Genomic DNA, 12,743 nt, shown 5'->3' on the forward strand with positions numbered 1-12,743 from the left:
CTCTGTCTGTCAAATAAATAAATAAAATCTTAAAAAAAAAAAAAAAAGGAAACATCCCTGGAAGACTTAAGGTCATTAAAACTTACATTATTAATCATTTCCACATAACAACCAGTTCATTAGAGAAAGGATAGAAAAAGATCTTGGAGCCAGGAAGGGGGGGAATCTGAGAGGAGAGAGATTTTATAGTTTTACCTAGTGCAAGTTTACTTGACAGGATTGACGTCTAAGAAATTCTACCCTCCCCTCAATCCCATCTTTTACTTACATGATAGTTTAATCTTTTTTTTTTTTAAGATTTTATTTATTTATTTGACAGAGAGAGACACAGCGAGATAGGGAATATAAGCAGGGGGAGTGGGAGAGGGAGAAGAAGCAGGCTTCCCGCCAAGCGGGGAGCCTGATAGGGGTTCAATCCCAGGATGCTGGGATCATGACCTGAGCCAAACGCAGACAGACAGTTAACAACTGATCCACCCAGGCGCCCCAGTTTAATCTTTCAATAAGAAAAAAAAAAAAAAAGTAATTTCTTATAAAGATGTATCTCAGTACAAGTAAGTAAAACAATATTCAGAGTAAAAAAAGTAAGACTCTAAAATAATAAAGACTTGGCTGGGTCAATAATAGATAGTGAATAATACCTTTTAATAGTATATGATGAAAATAAAACTGAAATCATATTCAACTATATTGAACTTTTAACATATTATAACACAAATGTCCAGACATTGTTGATTTGTATATTTAAAAAATTTTATAAACACAAACCTATGTCTGAGGAGAGCCTTGTAAAAAAAAAAAAAGGAGATATTTAGAATTATAGGACTTGTTACTGTAATCATTATTAAGTACTACTTCAGCCTTTCCCAAACTGTTGAGGTAGTAAAAAGCAGACTTCTGCTTCTTCTTCAAGTAATCTCTATATCCAACATTGGGCTTGAACTCACGACTCCGAGATCAAGTTGCATGTTCCACGAACTGGCCCCGCCAGGCACCCCAGACCTTTGCTTCTTAATGGATGCTTCTCTCTGTGAATTTTAACACAATGAAACATAAATAAGTACTGTATGTGCCCCTCCCTGTTGGTGGTTTTACTCAGAAAATAAAAATCTGCTTGGAAGGAAAGGGACTCTGGTATAAAGATGAGTGAAGAGAAAGGATTCTTTTCAAACTCTTACATGTCTCTGGGGATCTAAACCACATCCTAAACCTTGAGGTCTGTTTACTGCTGTGAGACAGGGTAGTACATGTGATCAAACCCAGGATTCAAGCAGTATTTCTTAAGAAAAACCACCACCTTTTGTTCTAAGTCCACTCTTGCACGGTGTTTGAAGCACATTCAATTCTATTGAAAAATGAGGTATGATAATTTTGTTTTTATTATTTGGGGCTCAATATCACTTTACAACATTTTTTTTTTTTTTTGGTTATATGAATTTGGAGTATGAGTTCAGCAACTGGGATTCATGGTAGAGTAGTTCTGTATTTATTAACCATAGACAGACAGAGTAGAGGAGAAAAGGGCAGAGCTGACCAGCCAAGGGTGTGGACTTTGCGGCCAGGCTCGAGTTTGAATCCCGGCATTCACTAGTTATGTGACTTAGGGCAAGTCATTTTCATCTTCTGTCCCTCAGTTTTCCCACATGTAAAATGGAGAGAACCATACATGGAGTGGTCGAGGATTGAAAGAGTTAATCATATAATGTCCTTAGAATCTGGCTCATTGTAAACGTTCAGTAAGTGTTATTTTCACTGAATAACCCATAAAATGGATAGTTCAAAAGTGGAGAGTGAAGGTGGTTTAATGCAGTGAGGCCAATGAGCAATTCAAATGTGCTCAGTGCACTGAAGTTTAGCATCCAGTGTCCATCCTCCAGGTGTCCTCTTGGCTCTGCTCAAGGATGAAGATTTAATTCAGCAGACTGCTGGGGCCTGCACTTGGCTCAAAACTCCTCTAACTGCTAGTCTCAAAGGTGAAGACCTCCCTTGAGCAGGGATCCTCTTGAGGTGACACTGAGACAGCCCCTAAAACAAACCCAACTCACCATTAATCATAAAGAAGTGTATAAAGATGTCTTGGCAGAGGGCTGGGGGTGAAAGGTGAAAATTGGGGGGACAGGGTGGTGAGGACTCGTGTTGCTCACTTTACAACAAAAACTTCATGTAATTCACCGTTGGGTGTGTCTGTTTTTCACATGCTAGTTGACTCATTTCCTCTCTTTTCTCATACCACATCCCGGAGGCCTCTCCATTGCCCTAGACAGTTCTGCTGTGGCTTTCTACTTACCTTCCTCAACCGATCAAAAGCCTGGCAAGCAGACCAACAGTGACCATTTCTAATTAATCTGGTATGCCTCTTGGGGGTTCCCGGCCTTCTACATGCAGCTTATCCAAGTATTCACCCAACACAAACTAGTCTCTTTTTGGGGACACTTCTTGAAAATGTTCTCCATCTATGCTTAAAGCAGATAGTGGGTGCTCAACAAACACTAGTTCCTATCCTGGAGTCACTTGAGGATCTGACAGTGGTTGTAGGAGAGGGAATCAGGAAAATGAAAAAGGGAAGGAAAGAGTGAAAATCTTACGGGACTGGGGTATATTTAGTATTATATCACTTCAAAATTTTTTTCTTGCTTCAAGGTTTTTAAGGGAAAGACAAAGAAGGAGAAAGGCCACAGGAATTTTATAAAAATACATCAATAAATATCAAACTTTGAGAATTGGTTGTTACTTTATTCTTAAGATTGTTGGCAAGTACATTGGGCTTTGATGAAAGACCTGATGGTACTAACATTGCAATATATTTTTTAATAATTTTTAAATTTTTTTATAAACACATAATGTATTATTAGCCCCAGGGGTACAGGTCTGTGAATCGCCAGGTTTACACACTTCACAGCACTCACCATAGCACATACCCTCCCCAATGTCTAGAACCCAAATGCCCTCTCCCTACCCACCTCCCCCGGCAACCCTCAGTTTGTTTTGAGAGATTAAGAGTCTCTTATGGTTTGTCTCCCTCCTGATCCCATCTTGTTTCATTTATTCTTTTCCTACCCCCAACCCCCCTCACGTTGCATCTCGACTTCCTCATAGCAGGGAGATCATATGATAGTTGTCTTTCTCCGATTTACTTATTCACTAAGCATAATACTCTCTAGTTCCATCCATGTCATTGCAAATGGCAAGATTTCATTTCTTTTGATAGCTGCATAGTATTCTGTTGTATATATATATACCACATCTTCTTTATCCATTCATCTGTTGATGGACATCTAGGTTCTTTCCATAGTTTGGCTATTGTGGACACTGCTGCTGTAAACACTTGGGTGCACATGCCCCTTCGGATCACGACGTTTGTATCTTTAGGGTAAATACCCAGTAGTGCAATTGCTGGGTCATACAGTAGCTCTATTTTCAACTTTATGAGGAACCTCCATGCCTAACATTGCAATATTAACATTTATTTAGAATCTCTTTTGAAGCTGTGCTCGACCTGTTTACCAAGACTGTAACTTCATGGCAGTTCTGGCATGCCTCAAAAACTCAGCAGAATTTCACTATTTCTGCAGATTTAACCAAGAGCTGCTCTCCCTTACATATTCTAATTCTTTTTTTTTTTTAAAGATTTTATTTATTTATTGTCAGAGAGAGAGAGAGGGAGAGAACAAGCAAGGGGAGCACCAGGCAGAGATAGAAGCAGACTCTCCGCTGAGTGGGGAGCCTGATGCGGGGACTCAATCCCAGGACCCTGGGGATTATGACTTGAGCCAAAGGCAGACGCTTAACTGACTGAGCCAGGGGCCACTATATTCTAATTTCTTAGAGATGTGGACAGCAAAAAATATGTTCTGAGGTAATTAAATGGGTGGAGGTAGCTTCAGGCTGACATTGCTTGAAGTCTGATTAAAAAAATGGGGCACTATTGGGGCACCTGGGTGGCTCAGTGGGTTAAGCAGCTGCCTTCAGCTCAGGTCATGATCTCAGGGTCCTGGGATCGAGTCCCACATCGGGCTCTCTGCTCAGCAGGGAGCCTGCTTCCCTCTCTCTCTCTCTCTTTCTCTACCTGCCTCTCTGTCTACTTGTGATCTCTCTCTGTCAAATAAACAAATAAAATCTTTAAAAAAAAAAAAAGGGGCACTATTGTTTTTGTGGTTTCGGAAAGAATTAGTTTTTACCCGATGTTACTTACCTTGTATTTCTAAGTAGGAAGACAGCCCATGAGCTTCCTCAACCCGCAAACGGACTGCCTGGAGTCTGGTTCAGCCCCCAACTTGTGCACTCGGAAGAGAGCCTGAGAGGCGAAGATGCGGAGGGAGGGCTCAGGATCACCCAGCAGATCTCTCAGATCTAAATGGTCAGAAAACCCAGGTTGGAGGTGAAGCTCTATGGAAATGATCACTGGTCCAGACCCCAAACAGCCAACAAGCCTATAGCAGCTGAGATAAAGGACTAACTTTTTCTAAGACCATTTGAAAGTTATACATTTGTAGATCAATTCCAATTTTGACCCATGAAATTTATTCATCTTTGAATTGCCAAATAGTTTTTTTCCTTTACAATAACCACACTGCTAAGTAGTTCACCTAAAGTCAAATCATCTGTACCTGTCAAGCTATGTTTAAGATGGTTGATTTCTAAGTTTCTGTGTTGGTCCTAGAGGCTACGCTTAAATCATTACCCCCTTTTAAGTTTTTTTCTTAATTTTTTTTTTTAGTTTTTATGTTTCTTATTGCAAAATAAATAAATGTTAATTGTGTAGAAAATTTAAATAACAGATAAGCACTAGAAGAAAATCAGTTACCCATCATTCGACCACCTGAGAAAATCACTGTTATGTTTGTTTCTTTTTTCTATTCAGTTACACATGTGCCTTTTTGTTCAAATGGAACCACATTATACATATTACCTAATAATTGCTTATTTAATATTGCATAATTACTTATCCAAGTCATTAAAATTTCTTTCTGTAATATTTTTCATAGCTTTGGGGTGCCTGGCTGGCCTAATTGGTAGAGCATGCAACTTTTCATCTTGGGGTTGTGAGTTCAAGTCCCATGTTGGGCATAGAGATTATACTTAATTGAAAAAATATTTTTCGGGGCACCTGGGTGGCTCAGTGGTTAAAGCCTCTGCCTTCGGCTCAGGTCATGATCGCAGGGTTCTGGGATCGAGTCCCGCATCGGGCTCTCTGCTCAGCAGGGAGCCTGCTTCCCTCTCTCTCTCTGCCTGCCTCTCTGTCTACTTGTGATCTCTCTCTGTCAAATAAATAAAATAAAATAAAAAAAGAAAAAAATATTTTTCATGGCTTCATATGATTTTGTAATATGGATATACTATACTTTATGAAACTAATTTCTTTGTATTTCTAATCTTGGATGTTTTCCATTTTTTGCTATTTTAAATAACACTGGAATGAACATTCCTGTACCGATTTCTGCTTATTTTCATAGGTTAAGTTCTTAGCAGTGAGATTGATATGTCAAAGTATATATTTATTTAAAGGGTTTGACACATACTGCCAAACTCCCCTGAAAAAAAAGCGTTATCAATCCATGCTCATATCAGCACAGTATATGATAACGTCAGTTTTTGGGTGCCTGGCTGGAACATGCAGAAGAGCATGTGACTCTTGATCTCAGGGTCATGAGTTCAAGCCCCACACTGGGTGTAGAGATTACTAAAAAAAAATAAATAAACATTATTTTTAATAATAAACTTTAAAAAAAGATAATGTGGGGCACCTGGGTGGCTTAGTGGGTTAAAGCCTCTGTCTTTGGGTCAGGGCATGGTTCCAGGGTCCTGGGATCGAGTCCCGCATCAGGCTCTCTGCTCAGCAGGGAGCCTGCTTCCCCGCCCTCCTCTGCCTGCCTCTCTGCCTACTTGTGATCTCTGTCTGTCAAATAAATAAAATCTAAAAAAAAAAAAAAAAGATAATGTCAGCTTTCCCTTAACATATCTGTTAGGTATTAATTAGTATTCTTTGCCATTTTGACAGAAAAACTCATACTCATTTCTCATCATTGTTTTGTTTTACAAACAGTTTGAAAAATTAATTTTTAAAAAATATTTAATTAATTTATTTGAGAGAGGGAGAGAGCAGAAGGAACAGAGGGAGAGGGAGATGTGGCCTCCTGCTGAGCAGGGAGTCTGATATATGGCTCTATTCCAGGACCTTGGGATCATGACCTGTGCTATGCTGAAGGCAAATGCTTAACTGACTGAGCCACCCAGGTGCCCCCAAATGTTTTTTTAAGATTTTATTTATTTATTTGAGAGGGAGCAAGCGTGCACGTGCACCAAGTCAGGAAAGGGGCGGTGGGGAAGGAGAGGGACAGACTCTCAAGCAGACTCCATGCTGAGCACAGAGCCCATATGGAGCTTGAGCTCACAACCCTAAGATCACAACCCGGGCAGAAACCAAGAGTTGGGTGCCCAACCTACCCACTACCCAGGTGCCCCTGTTTTCACAATTTTAATTACTAGTAATAGTAAATATTTTTCATACATTTATTGGCCATTCATCTCCTATGAGCTGCTTATTCATACTGCTTTCCACTTTTCTTTTGAGATCTACTGATTTATTTAAAGGATATGAACCTTTTATCATATTGCAAATATATTCCCTAAATTTTTGTTTAGTTTTCAGTTTCGTCTGCTTTTTTTCAAAGTTGATTTAAAATTTTTTATATCGATAAATCTATCATTCTTTTACTTTATGGATCTGTCTTTGGTATCGTACTTAGTAAAGCTCTCTTTTTATTTATTTTATTTTATTATTATTTTTTTTAAAGATTTTATTTATTTGACAGAGAGATCACAAGTAGGCAGAGAGGCAGGCAGAGAGAGAGGAGGAAGCAGGCTCCCTGCTGAGCAGAGAGCCCGATGCGGGGCTCGATCCCAGGACTCTGAGATCATGACCTGAGCCGAAGGCAGCGGCTTAACCCACTGAGCCACCCAGGCGCCCCAAAGCTCTCTTTTAAAAAAAGTTTTATTTAAGTAATCTCTACACTCACTTTGGGGCTCAAACTCATGACCCCAAGATCAAGAGTCATATGCTTTACAAACTGAGCCAGCCAGGTGCCCCTAGATAAGGCTTTGTTTTTAATTTCCAATTCTCCAAGAACTTGAAAGTGCTCAGGGCATCTTCATAGTTTGAAGTTTTTTATTTCTTTTTAATTTTTTTTTAAGATTTTATTTATTTGAGAGAGAGAATGAGAGAGAGAGGGAGAGAGAGAACATGAGAAGAGGGAAGGTCAGAGGGAGAAGCAGACTCCCTGCCAAGCAGGGAGCCTGATGTAGGACTTGATTCGGGGACTCCAGAATCATGACCTGAGCCGAATGCAGTCACTTAGCCAACTTAGCCACCCAGGCGCCCTCTTTATCAAATTTTTAAAAAATTTTATTTTTAAATTTTTTTAAAAAGATTTCATCTATTTATTTGACACACGGAGAGCACAAGCAGGCAGAATGGCAGACAGAGGGACAGAGAGAAAAGCAGGCTCCCTGCCGAGCGAGGAGCCAGATGTGGGACTTGATCCCAGGACCCTGGGATCATGACCTGAGCCGAAGGCAGCCGTTTAACCAACTGAGCCTCCCAGGTGCCCCTATTTTTAATTTTTTAAAGGATTTTGTCTATTTGAGAGAGAGTGAGTGAGCACAAGTTGGGAGTGGTGGTAGGCAGAGGGAGAGGGACAAGCAGATTCCCTGCTGAGCAGGGAGCCTAATGGGGCTTGATTCCAGAACCCTGGGATCATGACCAGAGCCAAAGGCAGACACTTAACTGACTGAGCCAGCTAGCTGCCCCTAAAGATTTTTTTTCCCCCTTAAAGATTTTATCTATTCATTTGACAGACAGAGATCCCAGGTAGGCAGAGAGAGAGAGGAGGAAGTAGGCTCAGTAGGTCAGTATGGGGCTGGAACTCACTGTATATACTACAGAATGATTACTACTACAACAAATCTAGTTAATATCCCTAATCATCTTTTTCTACAAGTATTTTTCCTTTTAATTTAATCAATTTATTTTACATGAACTCTACCCTTGATGTGGGGCTCAAACTTATGACCCTGAGACCATGAGTTGCATGCTCTATTGAATGGGCCAGCCAGGCATCCCTCACAAAATCTTTCTTTTTCTTTTTTTAAAGGATTTTATTTATTTATTTATTGCCAGAGAGAAGCAGGGGGAGTGGGAGGCAGAGTGAGAGGGGGAAGCAGGCTTCCCACTAAGCTGGGAGCTTGATGTGGGGCTTGATCCCAGGACCCTGGCATTGTGATTGTGACTAGAGCCAAAGGCAGATGCTTAACTGACCGAGTCACCAAGGAGCTGCACCTCATAATCTTTCTTTTTCTTAAGATTTTATTTATTTGTCAGAGAGAGAGAGTGGGAGTAAGCACAAGCAGGGGGCAGTGGCAGGCAGTGGGAGAAGCAGGCTTCCTTCCTGCTGAGCAAGGAGCCCAATGTTGGGACTTGATCCCAGCACCTTGGGATCATGACCTGAGCCAAAGACAGATGCTTAACTGACTGAGCCACCCAGGCCTCCCACTCTCATAATCTTTTTAAAATAAGGTCCAGCTTTTGGCTATTTTACCAGTTACATATTTTTATTTTAAAAGGAGTGAATTGTTCAGGATTTTTTTTTAAAGATTTTTTTCTCAAGATTTATTTTTTCGAGAGACAGAGAGCTGGGGAGGGGCAGAGGGAAAAGGGAAACTGACTCCTTGCTAAACGTGGAGCCTGAAGTGGGACTCAATCCCACGACCATGAGATCACAAGCTGAGCTGAAATGAAGAGTTGGACACTTAACCAACTCAGCCACCCAGGCATCCCTGAAAGATTTTATTTTTGAGTAATCTTTACATCCAACATGGGGCTTGAATTCAGCACCTGGGTTCAAGAGTCTCATGCTCTATCGACTAAGCCAGCCAGGTGCCCCCAGGATTTTAATTTGGTTCTCATAATACAATACATACTTCCGAGTTGTGAGGCTTGGTGTTTTCATGGCATTTTCTAACTGTACGACTGCTTCTTAAGTGGGAATAAATAATTCTTTGAGAGCTAAATCTTCAGAGCTGTATCGTTATAGAAAATTTCCACTCACTGCCAATTCAGGAAACCATTTATCTACATGAGGCTTGCCTTATATGACTCTAAACCTCTGTATTACCAAGTCCTGCCCCCTCACAGGACAACCACTTATAGGAAATAGTGCTGCAGGCATCCCCAAGGGTACTTGGGAGCTATTGTCATAACTTACTAAGATGGTATTTCTAGGTGGAATCAGGAATTGTTCCTGAGACACTCATCAAAGTGGTTTCCAGACCAGTAGAGTCGTGTCCTTTCCTAATGGAGGGACTTGGACTGGGATGAGACTGTCATTCACCTGAGGTCTCTAAAGTCTTCATTATTGCAAGTCAAGTCCTCTAGTTCCCAGGGTTTGAGCTTTGTCAGACAGCCTGCCCACAGCCACCACCTCCGATCCCTTTTGAAATGTGAGGCACTCCAAACCAAACCCAGGTGTGTGATCACTCACCATTCTCTATCCAGTCAGTGCCCTTCATCCTGAGCTCATTTTGATCCACGTACTTTAATAAGAGTCCTAAATGCAGGAGAAAGTCAGTGAGGCTGTGGTCTGGCTTTGGCTCTAAGCAGTTGGCAGAATTGGTCTTTTGATAATTAGATTCTAAAACTTGACTTTCAAGTGCCTGACAGTTACCTAGAGATAACAGCCCTTTTCTCCAAAGAAGTGTTTTCAAAGTCATCTTCATAAAGAACCGGGATACTCAACAACACAATTTGGGAAAATATAGGATAAAGTGACTGTCAAAATGAAATGATTGTTTATACCTACAAATAAGACTGCTGCTCTTCTGATAGGAAGTTTTGCATTCTTGGAGAACATCAATGTTTGGGCGAGGAGGTTAACTTTCCCCTGGCATTTTTTTCCCTAAGTGGGGGAAAAAAAGGAAGAGGAGGAAGGAGTGAAGTACACCACAGTTTTTGCAGCCTCGCTGTAGTTTCCAGAGCCAGGGACGATGCCGGACATGAGACACACAGAATATGGGGCTCAAAATAATAACTACAGTTGCTTGCTGAATATTATGTCACAACAACGTCCGTAGACAGAGTTACATCCTCTGGACACACTGTGCTCACAGCCCCTCACTCTGCAGATTGTGCCCATGGTGATTCTAAGTCCATCTCTACTTCTCTGTATCTGTCTTCTCTGTTCCCTCAGCTCTGCCTTGAGCTCTGCCTCCTGATCGGCTCCTCCCGGATCGCTCACTCTGCTCTGAGCATTTCTGCAAGTACCCCTCTCCTGGCACATATAATTTTCCATCTTGAGTTTCTGTTTAATTTTCCACAGTGGTTTTATTGCCTTTACTAGCTAGCAAGCTCCCTTAGGAAGTTTCTATCATTGCCATGTTTCTGGGTTCTCTATGGCCCACTGCATATTGGATATGTTGCGTTTACTGGGTGAATAAATGGACCTTTCGGTGGTTCTGTTACAAAGACAGGCAGCTCAGGGATAGGAGGAGGATCATCAGAATCTGTTCCCAGAGATCTTATGATGTCACATGGACAACCTATGATCTTGTGTATTGAGAGCACTGAGTTTCTGCTCCCAGTGCCTTGGATGTAGGTTCCAGTACAGGTCAGAGAGATAATCCTCAGTGGAAAGGCTGACACAATGGTATTGTGAGGCTTCCTAGACCCATTAAGTCTGATCAGAGGAGCCTGCACTGGGTCCTAAATAGGTTACACATATGGAAGACCCCAGTCCTAGCGTCTTTGTAGTAGGATCCCAGCAGTCCTAGAGTCAGAAGTCCAGAAAACTATGGATGGGCCCCTTGAAGCTTCTCTGGCTTGAGTCTGCCCCTGAGATGGGCCCCAGTAACCTTTGTCAAGTTTGTGAGGGGAAAGGACGCCATCTGGGCCCTAGCAGAGCCAGTGGTGTGCTGCCATCAAGCTGCGTGGCTTACAACAGCAAGGCAACCCTTATTCGGGGCCCCCTAAACACGTTCTAGTGGAGGGTAAGACAATCCACTATATCCAAGAAAAGGATGAGAGATCATTGTAAAGGCGATACACAACCCAGTTCCACTCATTTGCACGTACCATTATCAGCCTGATCCATAGCCTCTGACCCAGGTTAGTGGGGCTCCCAAGAATTCAAAAGAGAGTCTTTTTTTTTTTAATAAGGAAATGTGGTTACAGAAAGTGAGTCTGTGACTCAGTTTGGAGGAAACTAGAGAAATAGATTCCTCATACAAGACAGTTCATGGATATCAGTTGCTGATGTGAAGGGATGAGAAATGTTTCCTTTATGTCATGTTCCTCCATTAAAAACTACATCAGAAAAAAATAAGTATGCTAGCCTATAAACGAGTGAACCAAGCCATTATTGCTCACATACAAAGAATTTGCAGACTGCTCCAGCTTCACTAGGGCGGATGTACCAGGGATCTTTGCAGTACACTTCCGGGGGCAGCTTCCACTTCAGGAACTGGGCACATATCGTTAGGACTTGTCTGCTTTCCTGTGAAAAGGATTATCCGAGATCAGTATCTTCAGACATTTTTTAGCTGAAGTAAACTTTCTTCAAATAAAACTGGCTAAAGTGAGGGCAGGGATAGAAATTTTTCAATTTCTTTCAATTTGAAAGAAAAATCTTTCAATTTCCCTCAACAGTCCCCCTAAAGGGGACCCATGAAGCCTGCAGAGTTGTGGGGAGGCTGTAGAAACCACTGGTCTGAGACAGAAGTGAGAGCTATCCGGTGTAATACCAGAGCAGGGACTGGGGCAGGGGTTCCCACGACCCCACGTCTGACAGATAGGGCTCTTCCACCCACCTGCTGCTCTGTGACATTCTCCTGTCACTTTACACAGGGAAGTGGAGCTCCTCTCCTCATAGCCCTTGTGGAATCTCTGGCCTGGGAGGAATTCTGGACAGTACTGATCCCCTCCGGATCCAGATGCTTGAGTAAAATTTAGCAAGATGCTAAAAATTAGCAAGCTAATGGGCTTCTCTGTTCACAGCTCTCAGAATGCCTCCCAGGTGCCACACACCACCTCTTACAAGTATTCAAGCAAATACCTTGTCCCAGGTCCACTAGATTTGGGCCATTAAAATTCCTTTGGGGACTGATGGGAATACAAGTAAGTTCAGTTACTTTATTTGTAAATATCTAGTAAAGTTAAAGATACTCAGATATTCTACTTCTGGGTCTGTGCCCTCAAGAAATTCTCACACAGGTACACAAAGAAATACATAAAAGAATGCTCATTGCAGCATTGTGATAATGAAAAATGGGAGACACTCTAAATGTCCAAGAATAGGAGCACTGGCGAAGTGTGAGGATATCCTCAAGATGGGATTCTGCACAGCAGTGAGAATAAATGAACTGGAGCCTACAACGTTGAGCCAAAGGCAGATGCCCAACTGGCTGAGCCACCCAGGTGCCCCTGAAATAGTCCATATTTCTGGTTACAAGACCATAATATTCCTCCCAAGTTAAGGTACCAGGGTCCACCATAATATTAAGTCTTGTTTCTGATCCTGCTTTTATTTCTGTAATGGGGAACATGGGTAGGGGAAAGCTCCAGCATTTTTCCAGAATCCTTGCAGCCTAAACATACTTCTGGACTATTGTATCTGGTGGTCATAACTAGCAGATTGGAATGAACAGGCTCCTGAGTAATGAGACAGGACCAAAAATGATAACTTCCTACCCACAAC

The 12,743-nt window shown here is 41.8% G+C and overlaps 1 protein-coding gene across 1 annotated transcript in view; it reads right to left on the reverse strand.

Moving 5' to 3' along the window:
- Positions 1-910: 910 nt before the first annotated feature.
- Positions 911-12,743, reverse strand: part of MROH8 (maestro heat like repeat family member 8) — a 54,600-nt gene continuing 42,767 nt past the window's right edge. Inside the window, exons 20-24 of the mRNA XM_047744390.1 lie at positions 11,421-11,543; positions 9,851-9,950; positions 9,537-9,602; positions 4,193-4,350; positions 911-1,028 (exon numbers count right to left, since the gene is read on the reverse strand). Of these exons, the coding sequence (XP_047600346.1) occupies positions 4,202-4,350; positions 9,537-9,602; positions 9,851-9,950; positions 11,421-11,543 (438 nt within the window). The 3' untranslated portion in view covers positions 911-1,028; positions 4,193-4,201. The remainder of the gene's footprint in view (positions 1,029-4,192; positions 4,351-9,536; positions 9,603-9,850; positions 9,951-11,420; positions 11,544-12,743) is intronic.

This window comes from Lutra lutra, chromosome 9 (genome assembly GCF_902655055.1).
Source record: "Lutra lutra chromosome 9, mLutLut1.2, whole genome shotgun sequence".
Classification (NCBI taxonomy): Eukaryota; Metazoa; Chordata; class Mammalia; order Carnivora; family Mustelidae; genus Lutra; species Lutra lutra.